General features: G+C 42.3%; 1 protein-coding gene across 25 annotated transcripts in view; it reads left to right on the plus strand.

Moving 5' to 3' along the window:
* The window catches only part of SYNE1 (spectrin repeat containing nuclear envelope protein 1), a 518,258-nt gene extending 510,095 nt beyond the window's left edge, over positions 1-8,163 (plus strand). For 23 of the 25 annotated variants that reach the window (XM_074397242.1, XM_074397246.1, XM_074397241.1 and 20 more), the window contains one exon: positions 7,182-8,163. In XM_074397242.1, coding sequence (XP_074253343.1) covers positions 7,182-7,422 — 241 coding nt within the window. In that variant the 3' untranslated portion in view covers positions 7,423-8,163. The remainder of the gene's footprint in view (positions 1-7,181) is intronic. The other 2 variants (XM_074397260.1, XM_074397261.1) reach the window with 1 other exon arrangement.
* The last annotated feature ends 10,842 nt before the right edge of the window (positions 8,164-19,005 follow it).

Below are 19,005 nucleotides of genomic sequence, written 5' to 3' on the forward strand. Positions count from 1 at the left end.
GGAGCTGGTTTTCATTCTAATCCCTAGCAATTCACTGTTAAAGTAGCCTGCCCCTCTGGAAGCTTATCACTACTGAGCAGGAATCTGAATTCCTGGAAGGAGGGTGGGGAGGAGGAAATGGAGAGCTGTAAACAACCCCTGAGTAATCATTTTAGTTTTCCAGCTGTGCAGAAGGGACTGGCTATTTTGTTTGGTCCTTCCCACTCGGCTGAAGTAATGCAGAATGTATTTTCATATGTTCTCTGGTTTTAAACCTCCCTTTGCTGTTTCTTTTTCTTTTCTTTTCCTTTGGTTTGGTTTGAAGACAATTTTATGAGGTTTTTTTTCCTATCCTAAACAGGATAGCAATAATAAAATATGGAGAAAAACTCATGGGGACTTTTGAAGATAATGATGAGCATCTGCAGATGCTCTGAGGTTTGCTCAGCCCGCTCTAAGGAGAGATGGTTTCTTTTAGACAGATCATTGTATTATATAGTCCATCTTTTCTCCACAAATTGTTGATGTGCCATGAACAGAGATGAAGAATATCCTCATAGCAGTCCTTTGAGGATGCCCGAGATCAGTTCTTTGGTTGATACAAATGAAAGTGATCAGAAGGGGAAGGCTCTTACATCATGATGCAACGCCAACAGCAACCACTCTTCGGTTCCCAAATATTGCATCTATCTGCCACCCCCACCCCATTGTTTCAGGCAGCCACATAGATCTTTCGAAAATGTAAAAGGCATCGTTACTTAGGGCAGCAAGTGCTTCCTCGTGCCTCCTAACAGGGCTTTGCAGCTGGGACAGCCGCACTCTCACTACGACACTCACAAGGCGCCTTTTAGCTCTGCTCTGTCCAGCACGGTTGATTAACATCTTTCTGAGCATTCAGCACAGTGTTCACTTTGCTATTCAGGTGGGACTGAAAGATAAATAATTTTCACCTGAATGGCAAACATCATCAGACATCTTCGCAGACAGGTTGTGGTTGAACATTCTTGGGCTTTGTTACCCTCAGCACCTCTGTTTGGGGCACACCCAACCTTGACAAGGAAAGACAGAGTCTGCTGGGGAAGAATGTACTTCACCCACAGTCCTGGCTGTCATGGTGTTCTTTTACATGGAGATTTGCGATATCTTGCGTTTGATCTTGCACTGGTCCAGCAAATTGGCAAAGTTATTGCAGAAGCACAAATAGTTTAGAATGTTGTTCCCAGGGGGCTGCAGTGGGAAATTTTTAGATATGCATTCTTCCTGAGAGGAGAAAGAGACTGAGTTAGAAGAAACTGAGGAGTATTAGTTTGAAGGGAGAAGTTACTCTTGTGGTTTCTTTGTTGTTTAAAGTCAGATGAATGTTATACTAGCCTGTTACATATTTCAATTTGATTTGATGGTGGTGATTGTGTGTCTTTATATAGTACTTTAAACCTACATATGATTTGATGCCAGTAGTTACTGAACACCTACTAAATTTTGGCCCTGGGCCACAAAAATAATTCAATATGATTTCAACCCTTAAAAGGCTTGCAGCATATCAGAATCTAGAGATTCCCTAAATCATTATAAGGAGCTTCCTAGAACCTCTTAAAATTAGAAATAAAATAAAAATAACAAAATTCTGTTCATACATTCATAATAACCATATTTGTGGTTTTTATTTGAGGTTAAACACACTTTAGAGCATGCTTTCAAAGCAATGCTTATGATGGACCAGCTGGTACTTTTTCCCTACATCTGACTTAAAATTTTCTAACCTTATCACCATTAATTCTGCAAAAGTCTACTGCAACTGAGTTGAAATTGACAACTAGAAAGATTTCGCTGCAATTTCCAGCGAGGCAAAGGAATAATTGCTCTGTAGTCTGGATGAATCAAATTGATGACTTCATTCTAAAGCTTAGAATTGAAAAATGCAAAATTGCCCTGGACACCTTAAGTCTCTGGCACCTTCTTTACAGAAAGCTAAGATGGAATGAGAAGTGGCAAATGACTGGCTGAAACACTGAAAGGGAGGGGGGAAAAGGCCTTATTTAAAAATGTATTGAAATTAATCAGATATATTTAAACAAGGGCAGTGGGTTTTTTTTGTTTTTTTTTGTTTTTTTTTTTTTTTTGCATGTTCACTAGGGCCTCATTATAAACACTATTCAGTTTCTTTTAGAATTTGTTTTCAACCCTTTTCTATCAGACATTATCTGGGGATCTATTTATTCAAGCATTCAAAGAGCCTCAGCACAGAGCCTCTCTTCTCCAAGGCAGGTTGGTCACCTGTGCCCCAAGGACAGAGGTAGGTTGAGGTTCCAATAGGTTTCTCCTTTGCTATTTGAGGTAGGCCTTCCCCATGTTTCTAGGGAACAAGACGGGCAATTTGAGAAATTTATCGCATCCTTGAAAGCACTATTAATAAATCAGGTATGTTTTCCTGAGAGAAAAGGCTGAATCCAGCCAACTCCTAAGGGTATGAGTCAGCACACTGTTGGTATAATTATACAGATAATAGTGATAAGTTGCTGACATTTATTTAGTACTTAATGTGTTTCAATTATTAAGTGCTTAATTGTATATGTTAAGCATTGTATGTATGTTACCTCATTTAACCCTCACAAGAATCTGATGACATGGCTGTATTCTTAATTTATAGACAAGGACACTGGGGGTTAGAGATGTAAAGATTTAGGATTTGAACCCAGGTCTCCCCTGACTCTAGACCCTACCCTGTTAACCATACCACTCTGCTGAAGGGCTGTTGATGGGTAGAATCCTTCTAACAGTGGTTTCAGAGCTGAGGCCACCACAGGCTGCCTCAGGTAGCTGAGGATCAGCAAGAATGTTTGGTTTGGAAGAAAAACAGACCTGAGTCCTAACTTGATTCTGGAAACTTTTCTGAACCACACATCCAGGAATTACTGGGTTTCAAAGGCAAAACACGTAAGGGCAGGATCAAGATCATGGAATATCTAGATGTTTCTGCACAATAAATTCCTGTTACGTACTGCCAGTGAGAGCCAACAAGTAACAAAAGAAATGAAAAGTTTCTGCTCATTTGGCTTTAAATGATGTATGCACAAAATTAACTCATTTTCATTTCCTTGATTATGTACAGTTTTCAGAGTGAGTCACCCTGTGTGCATGGCATTCAGACTTCTCACATCTGTGTGTCCAGTACACTTTCTTTTGAAGGGTGTGTTTTTAGTTACTACTGCCTCCCTGACATTCTCCTCCTCCCACCATTGTCTGTCTAGGTATTTTGGGACAGAGATGAAACAACTTCTGGGCAACTATCTACCTGGAAATTTGAAGGAGTGAGGGAAGTGAGAAAAACAAATAAAAATTTAGTTGTAGAGAATAAGCACATTTTCTTTTTCTAGACAGAGCTATTTGATATCTCTGTATTGATGGGGTTCCTTAAGTAAATTCACACATTTAGTTTTTCCTATAAAAACACAATCTAAACTGGCATCCATGTATATTATAAAGCCAGAGGCAAATGACCAGTCACTAGTCAGCAAGTTGCCTTTATTCTTTCCCGTATCAAATTTCCCAAGACTCTTGAAACTCAGGTGGTTTTTAGGACAGTAGATACATACTAAAAGTAACCTTTACCCTGGGGACCATTAGCCTCTTGGTACTGAAATCGCTAGAACAAGTTACCCCTGAAGAAGAGGCCGCTTTGGGCATGTTGGAATCTGGTAATTATCCCAAGTGGGCAGGCATTTTTCCCAGTGGATAGTTACGACATGTTCAAGGGCAGCCAGCTGCACAGACAGTCACTGAGTTCTGTGTGTTCTCTCTGTCCCCATCCCAGCCCATGACTTCTTCCTAGGTTGGCATTCTTCAACATTAGAGGTCATATGCAAATTAAATTTTAATAAAGAATGCTCTGGTGCTGTTAAATATGCCATGTCCTTCAACAGACTTCAACATAGGAGCCCATATTCTGCAAATGCTGACCCTTTTCATTTTTTGCAGGACTGAGCTAGTCAATGTGCAGCCTTTGTTTTGATCTTGATCTTTGACCTGATTGCACAAAGAAGCTAACAGTTTACAAAGAGGAGCTATTCAGCTCTGTCAGATTGCATTATCCATTATATATGTAAACCTTCCCATCACTAAAGTCCTTCAATGTCTCCTAGTGGAAATTAACTATTTAATGAATAGAAAATGTGGAGCTCTCTTCTGTCTCTCTGTTATAACTCATCTAGGTACAGGTGTTGAGGGCTGGTTGCCAGGGCATATTTTAAAGTCAAGGGAAGGATATTTTGAAGAAAATTTGATCCCCAGTTTGTGGGTAGCTATCCTATCCTTCTTAAGATACTTTAAGACAAACCATTGAGTCATGAACTGTCAGAGCCAAAACATTTTAGGACATTGATGCACCCCTCATCATTGCAAATGAGAAAACTGAAGGCCAGAGAGACTAATTTACTTGCCCATGGTTATATAACTGCCTCAAAACAAAATGTCTTCACGTCCGTACACGGATTTGATGATCTGCAGGATACTGTGAGGCCTTACGACTAGAGGCATTTATTTTAGATATGAGGAAACCACTTGTTTCCAGATATTTTAGGATGCAAACTCAAGATTCTCTTCTTTGCTTCTACATGGGAGATGCCTGTGGCGTGAATACAACCTGAATTACCGTTATTCATATCACCAACCAACAAAACATTTCACAGCAGAGAGTGTGGCGGGCAGTGATTTGGGAACCCTGAGTTCCTGCTAGGCCTCTTTTTTTTAATTGTGGGATTTGGAGCAAATCATTCACCCTGTCTAGAGAGTCCAAGTTCTGGTAGTTAAAATCACAGGGTTGAAGTCTTCTGCCATTTGCTGGCTGTGTAAGCTTGAGCCAGTGATTTCACTTCTCTGAGCTTCCTTTCACATCATCTATAAAATGAAGTTAATGAGTACACACCGCAGAGGACTGTTGTGAGGATTAAATGACAGAACCCAACATAAATGCTCAGAGTGCTGCCTAGCAATTAGAAGAGTAAACATGAACTGTCCTTAGCTACTTACCTACAAAATTAGAAGATGAATTGGATGCCCCCAAACTCAAGAAGTTTCTTTTTCCTTTTCCATTAATAAGGTAGATAACATATTCCTTTTATGTTCTACTATATTTTCACAAAATATACTTTTTTTTTTTTTCTTTTCAGCTCATTAGGAATAACTCACTGGTCTTAGCACGAGGGCAGTTAATCCATTTGACCACTAGATGGTGATTGAGCTCTTATGGCTTCTTGGGAGATTATTTACACTGACAAATCAGTAGAAGACATAAAACATAAAACAGGGAACTTAAAAGTTGGAAGACCATCTATTCTAATTTGAAGAGGTTAATGAAGAGGTTGGCACATAGAAATGAAGTGAATTGTTCAAAATTACATTACACTGCCATTAGTTGTGGACTTCAGAAAAGAACATGCTTTCAATTTAAGCCAGTGACTTGATTTTTCCTTACACTATAAGAATTATCATAGAAACACTGCATGGTGTGGGCTGCTTGGGGTTTTTGCAGAACCAATCTGTTAGACTCCCTTTTTTTTTTTTTTTTTTTTTTTAATAGAGTCTTGCTCAGTTGCCCAGGCTGGAGTGCAGTGATGCTCAGATCCCAGCTCACTGCATCCTCTGCTTCCCAGTTCAAGCGATTCCCCTGCCTCAGCCTCCCAAGTAACTGGGACTACAGGCACACACCACCATGCCCAGCTAATTTTCGTGCTTTTAGTAGTGACAGGGTTTCACCTTGTTCAAGGCTGGCTCGAACTCCTGGCCTCAAGTGATCCACTGACCTCAACCTCCCAAAGTGCTGGGATTACAGACGTGAGCCACTGAGCCCAGCCCTCTCCCATTTTTCTTTGATGGTTTAAAAAAGGAGTTTTGAATAATCCCTCTGTTACATCTTAAGTGGATTCTGTTTTTTATTTTAACATTTATCTAGTGTCACTCCTCATACCCCACTGATAAAAGGGTAATCTGTCTTCAAAGTTAACAACCAATAGGGGAACTATCAGCGTAGTGCGTTTTTCTGGGCCAAACCCACAGTTACCAATACAGCGTTCACATGCTCGCGTTATTCTAGCAGCCTCACATTCAATGTTCTTACCCTTAGTGATATTAAAACCCTTAGGAAATTTAGACTAGGTGTGAGGGAATGTCTCTTTTGGCTGTATCTATTATTTTTGCTCATTCAGTGTTGTATGGGTGTGAATATACACAAAATGCCTGTTGCAAACAACACTTCTTTCTTCATCATTTCTACTAGTAGCCAGAAAAGGTTAATGGCTGTTCACAAAAAGAAAACAGTAGCACACAAATCAAAATCTACTTCCAGACTCTGTTTTCCAGACAGTCTTTCTTAGGAATTCTGAAACCTGTGCCCAATATCGAAGGCACTATTTAAAAGGAAGATAAAAGTGAAATAGAAAAGCTTGTCTCTTTGAGTGTAGAGAGGGCTCCAGGACGACAGTCCATCCTCCTCAGAAAATGGAGTCCATTTGCCAAAGTCACGACGTTAGTGATAGGATCCGCGAGCATCTATGTCATACAACACCAGAGTTCTGCAGACAAACTCCACTGCTGTTCCTTGTTTGTACTGCTTTAGAACCCGCTAATGTCAGGGCCTGATGCTGATTCAGTGCAAGATGAAACCAGGGTATGCTCTATGATTAATGAAGCTTTTGTGGGTCTGTGCAAAATGACTAGGACTGTTTTTATTTTTGTTGCATGGATTTTGGCATACCCAGGATGACTAGATGGGATATTTGGTATGATTCTGAAAGCGACTAATTTTGTTTAACAATGTTCCTGATATTCTTAAAACACAAAGGTACTGCATCAAATAGCTACATTTTAATTATTTCAGATCTACTTTATGTTGGTAGAATGTGTATTGAGCAATTATTTTTGTTGATGGAAAATTTTTTACCAAATTATGGGATAAAGGGAGTAGAATTTGAACCCAATTACTTATGTTTAGTTGACTGACTAAATGTTTATTTCTCGTCAGTGCAGTTTCCAACAACTTCATTTGGTGGTGGGGGGTGACCTGGGCACACTGTGGAAGGCTGGCAGCTGATTGCCAGGCTGGGTGTGCTTGGCATGCCTTTTCAGCTTCCAGGAAGGTGCAGAGGCAAAAAGCAATGTCCATCCAACACTGGAGTTATCTGAGTTATTTATGTCTATTCTTCTCTCAGGTCCACAAAAGGTGGCTCCGATTCCTCCCTTTCTGAGCCTGGGCCAGCTCGATCGGGCCGCGCCTTCCTGTTCAGAGTCCTCCGAGCAGCTCTTCCCCTTCAGCTTCTCCTGCTGCTCCTCATCGGGCTCGCCTGCCTTGTACCCATGTCAGAGGAAGACTACAGCTGTGCCCTCTCCAACAACTTTGCCCGGTCATTCCACCCCATGCTCAGATACACGAATGGCCCTCCTCCACTCTGAACTAAGCAGATGCCATCTGCAGAAGTACTGGCAGCATCAGGAGGATCAGGTCATAAGCAATCCCAAACTAGCAACAAGAGGACCTCGATCTTGCCAAAAGCCCTTGGTGCGGCAGCTTTAGCTCTCCTCCAGATCACACGTGTGAAATCATGGCTTTGGAGGTGGAGGATAAACGGTGACAGGAGAGCAAACAGATGACAAGGAGGTTTGGAAGAAATCTGGTCTGAGACTCTGAACCTTAGCACTAAAGAGAGTAAGGACCTCCAGAGTTCCCTGGACTCGTGAATTCTCGGCCCTTGGCTCTTTCTATGCATAGCCAAGGACTTCAGTAGACCATCTGGGCAGCTTTCCCACAGTGCTGCTCTAACCATCAGATAAACAACCCTCCCAAGCTCCATGTCAGTGTCATACAATCCACCAACCAACCAGTGCTGAAGAGATTTTAGAACCTTGTAACATACAATTTTTAAGAGCTTATATGGCAGATTCCTTTTTACCTTGTTTTTCTTTGGGGCATGATATTTTAACCCTTGCTTTAGAAGCACAAGCTGTAAATCTGAAAGGCACTTTTTTTTAGAGGTATAAAGAAAAACTAGATGTAATAAATAAGATCATGGAAGGCTTTATGTGAAAAAGTTGAATGTTATAGTAAAAACAAAGCTATTTATGAATGTACAGTTTGCTAAAGCCCAGTTTTGTTTGTATTGATTTCTTTGCATTTATTATAGATATTATAAAATATTTGGTCTGTGCTTTTTTCCTAAATAAATAACTCTTAAGTTTCATTATTAAGCAGGCACTGATCAGAATGCAACCTACGTGATTATATTTTGTGCAATGAATGAAGCTGGAATATAAGTATCCATTAAAGGAAAAGGATGGCGAGAGGCAGTGTGAATTTAGACATAGAAGACCCTAGGTGATTCCTTTTTCTCTCTTCCTTCCATAGTCAATCAGATCTCCTGAATTCTTGCTTCTGGAAACCTTTCATCCTCTCCTCTCCATTCCTTTTGCACATTCGGAGGGGCTTCCTGGGAGCTGCTGTCTGAGTTCCCTTCTCCATCCCATTGCACACAGACAACAGCCACAGAAATCTTCTTAAAGCATGCTTCTGTTCAGATCCCTTCTTTGCTGCAAAGCCTTCTGTTGTTCATCGTGTACCAGATAAAATACAATTTTCATTTTCAAATGCAATGAGATTTTATTTTGCCCTTCTGAACTTGCCTACTATAGTGGCCCTCTTGGAATTATTTGATGCTCATGGCATTTTCATCTATCATTTAGTAATTTCTGGGGGGTTGAAAACTCAAGTCTCTGGCTTCTCTTCTCGTAGACAGCTCTGGGGCCTGAGTCTGGAGCACATATTCCTGCATGGCAGTAATTGCCAGAGCCTGTTGGCTGCTGTCCCTTTCAGAATTGGGAGAGAGAGAGTATCTCCTATTTGTACTTGTAAACCTCCAAATTCTCTCAAAGCTGGTATCACCCTAGCCCCCAGAGATATTTAAGTCTACAAATCCCGCTCTAAGTTGAGTATTTAAACCAAACTGAGGTCCTTTACCTTGCCTGAAACTGCCTTCTATGGCTTCCAAAATGCAGGTAGCCTGAGTCCATCTCAACTAGGGTTCCTGGGGCTTACTAAACTTTCCAAATCCTGGGCTTGCTTCAGACCTTCTAGTTCAATCTCTGGGATAGGGCCTGGCAGCCTGCATTTTTTAAACAGATGCCTGAGGTGACTTTATTCCTGCTAACTGCTGAAAAGCACTGCCCCTATACTTCCTTAACTTCATTCCTCCTTGCCCGCCTCACCAGACTCCACTCACAAGCCACCTCCTTCTTGAAAAATTTCCTGATCACTTTCACACTGTAGCTAAGACTTCTCTCTGCTACTCTGCTTCTTGCCGTCAGGTGATTCCTGTCTTAGGGTCCATGTAACCTCCTGCAAGGAACACGATGGAATTCCCCCACCCCATTGTTATTTTATAGAGAAGATCACCTTGTGCTTAAAGTGTCCTATCTTCCTGCTTCCGGAGAGGCTGTGAGCGGTGGTGGCCATTGGAGTTGGAGGGTGCCCTGCGCCCTCATCTGAGATGGGGTACTCTTCAGGCCTCACTCTTCCCTCACTTCCCTGTCACTCCTCCTAATACCTGGAAGGAGAAGTCCTCCCACGAGCAGTTTAGCCCTTCAAGGGCTATGGAAATCCCACACAATGAGAGTGTCGTCATGGAAAAGGAAGCGCAAAGAGATTTCAGAGGCATTTCTTCTCCACATCATTGTCAACTGACTTCCTAGGCATCTCCCATCACTGAAGAATCAACTGGTTAATGTTGCTGAGAAAAACATTTGGTTTCAATTAAGAAAAATCTTAGAGTACAATCCATTTGTGCCTTTCTAAAAACCCGGTGAAACCCCCAAAGGGGTGTGGAATGTCCATTTCCATTATATTTTTTGAAGATTTAAACAACAGAACCTTGGAACGGGAAAGAAGTAGGGAGCCCCAGTGAGTGAAAACATTGAACCATGAGGCCATGGCTCTTCCATGCATGACCAACTGGCCAGTTTAGCAAGGACCATGCCAGACACAGATAATGGGGAGACAAGGGGATGGGGCCATGAGCATCCTCACCCTCACCCAGCAGCTGCTCTGGCAACAGACAGAGAAGGCTTCATGGACAGAGAGAGAAGGCTTCATGGACAGAGAGAGAAGGCTTCATGGACAGAGAGAGAAGCCTTCATGGACAGAGAGAGAAGGCTTCATGGACAGAGAGAAAAGGCTTCATGGACGGGATCGGGGATGGTTTAAAGAAGAGTAAGGAGATAAAAGGACACTGATGGCTGCAGTGAAGAGTGTCGGGAGCCCTGCTGTGGCCTGGAGAGAGGGCATGATGTCCCAAGTGAGTGCTGGGTGAGGGAGGGCATAAAGAGATGATCCACTGACCAGAAAGAATGGGAAGGGAAGGGTTAATAATAGCATGATGGTAAGGAGATTTGCACAAGCAAACGGGAAATGTTAGAAAAGTGAACAAAGAATCCAATAAAACTAAAATGGAAAAATAAGGGATTAGAAACTAAAAGTAGTCACTTCATAAGAAATCCCGGGAGAAATGAAAGGGTTTTTGGGAAATGATGGCTGAGGAGCAGGAATGTCCCTCCTGGAACATGGACCCGCAATAGCTTCCCTTGTTTTTGTAGGAAGTGAGAAGACTTCAGAAGGCCCAGATGGGAAATTCAGCATGCTGAGGCCTGAGATCCACTATAAAAAATGCAGGTTGGGGTAGACTGATTAATCACCTACACCCTGGGGCCAACTCTTAAGAAATTATAGCTACAAATCTTAATAGACAAGCCACATAAGAGATCATAAAGCAAAAAATAGTGGAGAGAGACGATTTATGAAAGCTGATTGTGGCCAGAAAAGTCAGGCCTCTGAGGGCTGGTCTGGCCTGCCTGAAAGCAGCCCAGTGGATGGATTCCTGGTTCGGTGCAACCAATTCACCAGTACCATCACCAACCAACCATAGGGGATTGTGCAGAAATTAAAATATCCTGAGTGTGCACCAAGTAAATCCAGAAGTGCTTGGGGAGCACAACAGCCACTAATCTCTCAAGTAATTCATTGAATGCCCATTATATGGCAGGAACTGCTCCAGGTTCCCTTGGGGAGTCCTCTTGGGGAGTACCTCAGAAGTTCTTGTGGCTTTTTTCTTCCTTTGTTTGTTTGTTTTATTTTTATTTTTTATTTTACTTTAAGTTCTGGGATACAGTTGCTGAACTTGCAGGTTTGTTACATAGGCATACATATGCCCTGGTGGTTTGCTGCACCTATCATCCCATCATCTAGGTTTTAAGCCCCATATTATGCATTACGTATTTGTCCTAATGCTTTCCCTCGCCTTGCCCCCCCAAACCCCTGACAGGCCCCGGTGTGTGATGTTCCCCTCCCTGTATCCATATGTTATCATTGTTCAACTCCCACTTATGAGTGAGAACATGTGGTGTTTGGCTTTCTGTTCCTGTGTTAGTTTGCTCAGGATTTCCAGCTTCATCCATATCCCTGCAAAGGACAAGAACTCTTTCTTTTTTATGGCTGTATAGTATTCCGTGGTGCATATGTGCCACATTTTTTTTTTAATCCAGTCTATCATCGATAGGGATTTGGGTTGGTTCTTGTTTAATGCCTCATTAAAAGCAGTCACCACTGGGCCTTTGACATAGAGAAGAATTCGTATTTCCCAGCACTGGTTACATCCTGAGATAGGATGAATACATCAAATGAGAACACTAGAAGGGAATTCGATAGAAACAATATCTAATTTAGGGGAATGAAGAGAGATTAAAGTTGTTAGATCTCTATTTTCTTGAGCAAATGTCCTCTGCTTTTAGCTTCTTGGTCACTCAGTTTATATTACAGTGGGATGTGTTTTTGAGGAGTATGAATATCCATTTATGGAAATGGAGACAGGAGGAGGGGTTTACAAGCACAGAGGCAATTTTCCACTTAGATGTAACACTGAGAAGTTAATGCAGGCAATGAGAGGTATTTTACTGAGTGTGGTCATCTCAATTTTAGATTTAGTAGTACACTGGGGTAATTGTGGATGATTGTCATATCTGAAGTAACTCAAAGATAATGAAACTGAAAAGAAAGGACTTTTTTTTTTTTTTTTTTTTTTGAGATGGCATCTCCCTGTTGTCGACCTGGGCTGGAGTGCAATGACATGATCTCAGCTCACTGCAACCTCTGCCTCCTGGGTTCCAGCAGTTCTCCTGCCTCAGCCTCCCAAGTAGCTGAAATTACAGGCTCCCGCCACCACACCCAGCTAATTTTTGTATTTTTAGTAAAGGCGGGGTCTCACCATGTTGGCTGGGCTGGTCTCGAACTCCTGATCTCAGGTGATCCACCCACCTTGGCCTCCCAAAGTGCCGGGATTACAGGCATGAGCCACCGCGCCTGGCCAGGAAGAACTTTTATTCTTCAGTTCCAAGCTTCTCACTAACCTCTCCCTTCAAGTTTTAAAATATGCACCAGGAATCCATTAGAGGCTACCATGGAGAGGCCTAAATTTGGGAGAGGACCCTCACTCAGATGAGTAAGTTTACAAACAAGGCGAATCAGGAGAACTTCCTGTAACCTCTGCCAAGCAGCCGAAGGAAGCTAAGGGGGCTGGACAGTGGGAATGATTAATGAGAGGCGGGGTGATATGCTGTAACACAGGCTGAACAGTGAGAACATTTCATCTGGGGAGCTGAGGAAGCTGGTTAGGACTTGTATATAATCTTGCTAAAATATGAAGGTCACAGAAAAATAAATCGGGCTCATGAATTTGTTTAACCTGTTACCTAATACAAGAGTGGGAACATAACTGAATTTGAAAACCACAATTATGTCAGGAGAAGAAGGTCCTGTGTAAGCCATGCCACAGATGACCACATTTGATGCCACAGGCAACCGCATTTGATGCCACAGGCGATCGAGAAGAAATCCCGATCTCCCTGCTGAATATTCACATCAGGGCCTCACAGATGTGTGTTCCTGGCTCAGGCCTAAATCCTGCTGGACACAACCTTGAAGCGGTTGTTGGGCTCAGAAAGCAAAGCTGCCAAGCAGCTGCCAACATCGGCAGCAATTCCAGGCAGCTAACCCCAAACCCCGTTTATAGGCAGGAACCCAGCATAGCCCATGTCCACCCCTTACCCCACACCTCCTTGTGGGATTTACAGGTTGACTGAACACTATAGAGATGGAAGTGGCCATGGCTTTCAAAGTGGGTTTGGCTCACCTGTGGCTCAAAGAATCAATATTACCTGGAAACCTTGTAAGGATGCACCACATTCAGCCCTAGCGCTGGGCTTCCAGGCTACCACCTGCACTGGACTTCTCCATCTTTGGGTCCTTTAATTCTCTCCAGTTGGTCACCATGGCAAGCAGTAACACCAAGTTTCCCCATCCTCCTCCACTAACTCATACTATATCAGCTTCACCAAATAACTGGTTTCCATATCAATCTGGATTGTTATTCTGAACTCTAGTCAATGGTTAGCTCTACCTGGCCATTGCTGTTTTATTCATAGCAGTATGTAGTATAATTTATTATAATGATGTATATATTTGTATGATATAAAAACAAAAGATATAAATAATGCAAATATATGTACTATAACTAATAATATAGTAGTATAGTACATTTATTACTTCATTATAAGTTTTAATGCCTCTTAGGACAAGCCTCATTTCTTTCTCGCTGTGTATTGTCTATTTTAAAGGCCAATTATTTTTTTAAAAATCCATTATTTTCATTACAAAGATTCTCCTGTTTTTCCGAGAAAACTTAAATTACTGATCTCTCTTTACATCATCTCCCACTTTTATGATATCTTCCTATACCTTCTGATTTTCTTATTCAAATAATGTATACATTTTTAAAAATTGGATCTATTCCTATTATTCTGCAACTTGAATTTTTCACTGAACGATGTCCCACAGACATACTGGTTCCTATGCCATCATCCTCACTGCATTAGAGATCTCAGTATCACTTTTTCAACTGCTGCTTTCTTCCAGGGGTTTGTTATGAATCAGGGCTGCCGTGGACACTCGTACATGTACATGCATATGTATCTTTTGATAGTGCTGCTTTTATTCCTTCAAGATGTATTGTTCAAAGTGGAATTACTGAATCAAAAGGTATGTGCATTCTCACTTTTAACAAATTCTGCCAGTTTGCTTTCTTAAAAAGTTGTGATGATTTCCACCCCCACCCACACGGGTGATGAAAACCTCCTTTTCGTCATACCTCCTTTAATTTAAGCCACAGTACTGGTTTCCAGATTTCGGGATTTATTCCCAAATTATTAATGTTCAAACTCTGCACGTTAGACTCTCTCAGGGAACTTTTTAAAACGTAGAACCCCAGGCCATACCCCAAACCAATTAAATTGGTAGCTGGTAAGCTGTAAGCTCCCCAGGCGATTCCCAGGTGCAGGCAGTTGGGAAAGGCTGGACTAGATGTTATCAGTTTTTTAAAAATATTGCCCAATTGAGAGCAACAGTAAAAACATTGTTTTTAAAATTTGCATGTCCATGGCTAGTTAATATAATAATTGTTCCATTTGTATTGCCTCTTCTGTGAAGTCTGTTTTAGCCTCTATTTTTTTTACATTTGTAAAATAATTATTTTCAATGATTATGTGTCCTGCCTTCATGTAGTTCCTTTAGTCACGCAGAAAGTTTTAATTTTTATGTCATCAAACATGGCAGGTTATTTTTCCTTGGTAGATTCTGGTTAGTCTACATTAAGAAGGCCTTTTTTTAAGATTATACAAAAGTTTGCTTGCATTTTCTTCTACTAGGTCTACGATCTATCTGGAATCATTTTTGTCATTAGTATGAAGTAAGGAACTACTTTGTCATTCTCTAAATGAATAGATAAGTGTCCCAAAACCAACCAGGAACATGACAGAGGGGCCTCCTGTTGTTATAATTTTTTAGCAACCTAGATTTTTAGCAGTAGGAGGATTGGTGAATTAATTATAGTGCATACCTAGTATTTAATATGATGCAACTATTTTTATAAAATGAAATCAATTTATATGTATTGATTAGGGAAAATACCCACTACATATTGTTACATTAAAAAAAGCTGTAGAATAACATGACTCCATTTTGTAGGGAAAAACTCAGTGTATATAGTAATTGCATACGGCAAGGTCAAAGTTTGCCAGGTATGATGGCTCACACCTGTAATCCCAGCCCTTTGGGAGGCTAAGGTGGGCGAATCACCTGAGGTCAGGAGTTTGAGACCAGCCTGACCAACATGTTGAAACCCCATCTCTACTAAAAATACAAAATTAGCCAGGTGTGGTGGTGCATGCCTGTAATCCCAGCTACTCGGAAGGCTGAGGCAGGTGAATTGCTTGAACATGGGAGGTGGAGGTTATGGCGAGCCGAGATCGAGCCATTACACTCCAGCCTGGGCAACAAGAATGAAACTCCGTCCCCAAAAAAAAAAGTTTGGAGAGACTTATATGAAATATAAGACTGTAAGAATAGTGACAATTTTAAAAGACAAAAGAAAAGTGCTTCTGTTCTTATATGCGGAAACAACATTTGACTTGCTTTTTAATTAAAATTTTCTAGGTTACCCCAAATAAATGTTAACAAGTCATTTATTCAAAGTGACCAAATTCTAATGGATGACTTTGCCCTAGTTGTTTATCTTGAATGTATGGTTGGTTTCATAGCATAAGAACAAAGGCCCGATTTGAGGTAAGGAGGCTCCCTGACCAGGAGATGTGTGAATCCTGGGAGATGAGCTTTCCTGGGAGAGATGTCCAAATAAGACCTATTTGTTCATGAAAACCCCCAACTTCCTAAACCACCACCTGCCTCCAGAAGTCACTCTGCTCACAGGTAAAATCAGTTCTTGAGACACAGCCTGGTCACCAGAAGTGATGGGGCTGGGAGGGACAGTGACTTGAAAGTCATAGGCAGCTTCTCTAGTTGTACCTTTCTTTCCTGATGCAGGTGCCAGAAAGTCAACCTGCTTTCCTTCTCCCTTGAAATATGTTCCTGTTCAACAGCTTCACACAGGATTCTTCCCACCCAAGCCTGGCTTGGACATGGGGCTCAGTTCCTCCCCTCCCGCGCCTCCCCTATGACATTTGCTAATCACAACGGCAATACTAATAGGGGAGCTAGTGATGTGGACATGTATGAAGTCCCTTCCGTCCAAATCTTAGACAGGCTCTTTCCATAACATAGACTCTGGAGCCAAAAATACCTTGGCTCAGTTCCCAGCCCAGCCACTTCCTAGCTGTATGACTTGAGCAACTTACTTAAACTTTCTATTCCTCAGTTTCTTCCCCTGTAAAATTGAGATAATAATAGTGCCTCATGCATGGGGTTGTTATGAGGTTAACACATTCATATATAGGATGTGCTGAAATAGCACAAGGCACGTACTGAGGGGCAGTTTAGCTATTTTACTCTTTCCTCTAGCTGGTTTTGGAAATTGTTACTGGGAATTATTTACCAGATCTTCCCATACTTGTTTTTAACCTTTTTTTTTAGGAGGAAAAACATCTTAAAATTGATTGTGGTTAAAAACACACACACACATAACATGAGCTCTTTTTTCTTCACAAATGTATCAGCATACAGCATGGTTCTTACGTCCCAGTACTATGTTGTAGGGCAGACCTCTTCTTTCTCCTGAAATAGTTCTCAGAACGGACATCCCCTCTGGGTCAGCTCAACACTTGATCAACTCACCCCACCTTGATCTGACTGCCATTTGGGGTTCTTCCCTGAAAATACATTCATGACATCCATGTGGAATTTTTTCTTTCATTTTGATTTTCCCTTTCGATTTTTTTTTTTTTTTTTTTTTTTTTTTATTCTGTTGAGGGTCTTGGACTCTCAACAGCGCTGCAGTAGCTGAGGACAGCCAGTGGGAATGGAAACAGTCCCTCCCAGGTGAGTGCGTTTCCCAGGCCTTTCAGCTGTGCCTCCCTGACCTCCCCCCGCCCCAGAGGATCATCTGCAGGGACTCTTACTCCCTTCACCAGGAGGGGACCTGTGGCTTAATGGTGGCTGACAGAGGTCAGTGAACTACAGTCCCAGCCTGCCTGTTTTTATAAGCCCTTGAGCTAAGAATGGGTTTTATATTTTCAAAGAATTGTGAAGCAAAGAGAGACAAACAAAAAATGCCTAAAATACTTACTCTTTGGCCCTGTACAGAAGAAGTTTGCTGACCTGTGATAGAGTGCCCAAGACACACAGCACTCTGTGGGGTTGGATGGGCAGCACTCCCCTCCCCCCGCCCCTGCCTTTTTTGCTTCTTTCTCCTGAAATGGTTCTCAGAATGGACATCCCCTCTGGGTCAGCTCAGCACTTGATCAACTCGCCCCACCTCGATCTGATCTGACTACCGTTTGGGGTTCTTCCCTGAAAACACATTCATGGCATCCATGTGGAATTCTCTCTTTCATTTTCATTTTCTGTTTTGTTTTTTCTTGGATTCTGTTGGGTGGTCTTGGGAACAGGGCCTTCACGTTTGTCTTCAGCATGGAAATGGCGTGTTCTTTTGCAGTGGGCTCAGAAGGCTCTGCAAGTCCCTTGGCTGCTTCCAAGTTCCCTTGTTGGTTTCCTGGTTGGGGCACCTGCCAGATCAGGAGGCCTGGCTCTGCCCTCAGCTGCTGGTGCTGACATCAGGAATGCCCATAGCTGGCCCCTCTGCAAAGGTGCTTTCTGGGGCTGGGTAAGTTCCTCAGGCAAGGAGAGTACACATGTGGCTTCCCAGAGCTTGGTGGGAATGGGAAGTGTGGCACCAGGATGGTGACATAGTTTGACTGGTAATGAAGCTTGCTTATTCACCGTTTCTTCCTTTGGTGGCCTTTGTAGTACTCCACAGGCCTAAATAGCCCTGGTAGCTGCTGAGATCTTGAATCTCCAGTGTCGCAGAGGAGCTGGGGAAAGGAGGAACTCACGAGTTGGGGACACATGACTGGAAGTGAGATACAGGAAATTTGAAATGGCATCTATTTTATCATTCTGCTTCTAAGCAATCACAGAAAATAGATGAAAAAATTTCCATATTGTTTCAAGCTCTCTGACATTGCCTTTCCGTTAGTTTTTAAACCTAGATCAAAGTTTAGGTGCTTTTTCCATAGAAAGAAGCTTGGAGCCGCCTTGCGTTCTGTTCTCTTTGGGTTCAGGTCTTTCTGCTGCCTGGACCCAGGTTCTTGTGATGCTGGGCAAACACCAGTGGGTACTAACGTTGCCAAGTAATTAAAATAAGCTTTTCCGTCCAAACCTCCAGTCTTTTTATAAACCCACTTAGTGTTTTTCTTTATACACGTTTCTTTAGCATTCGGGAATGGATTAGGTTATAGGGATGGTTAAAGGGTGTTTTAAAATATTTAGTAATAAATTCAAAGATGAATTGCTGGAGTGTTTACCCTAGTTTGTAATCTGTTCTTAGAGAACCATCTGGCAGCTCCAATTTTGGCACCGTCAGCCCTTCCCTCCAATTTGAAGGAAGTGCTTCCTTCACTGGGGTTGAGCCCCAAAACTGATCTGTGCCTGGCATCCTCGAGGGACCGAGACCACATGTAAAGCAGCTGCCAGGGACAGGGACATGGTTCCTGCTGCTGCCTGTATCCTCTCGCTGCCCTGCTCTCCTCCCCTCCAGCCTGTGGTCTGGGGCCCTGGATATTGAAACATTTTCTTTCTGGTTGGAAATGTGGAAATACTCAGGAATCTTTACAGCTTAAACTCCATTGAGTCAGGGTGAACTTGAGAATTTAATCAGCTTGTGAACATGTTAACCAGCTCACAAACGTTTCACTGGCCTTTCCCCAAATTCCTGACTTCTCAATGACAAGGCAGCTAATGGCAGATTACAAGACTGCAGAAAGGCCTAGGCGCGTGCTGAGTCTAGGAAGTCACTCCCAGAGCTGTCTGTCCTGCAACCCTTGAGGTGACTGGCTCTTGGCAAAGGGTCTAGCGTCTGCCACTTTGGAGTGTGCCCCGGGCACCCAGCCTGGCCCGGCCACTGAGGTCAGCCCACCCATTGAAATCACTTT

The sequence above is a fragment of the Saimiri boliviensis genome, chromosome 4, assembly GCF_048565385.1.
Source record: "Saimiri boliviensis isolate mSaiBol1 chromosome 4, mSaiBol1.pri, whole genome shotgun sequence".
Taxonomy (NCBI): Eukaryota; Metazoa; Chordata; class Mammalia; order Primates; family Cebidae; genus Saimiri; species Saimiri boliviensis.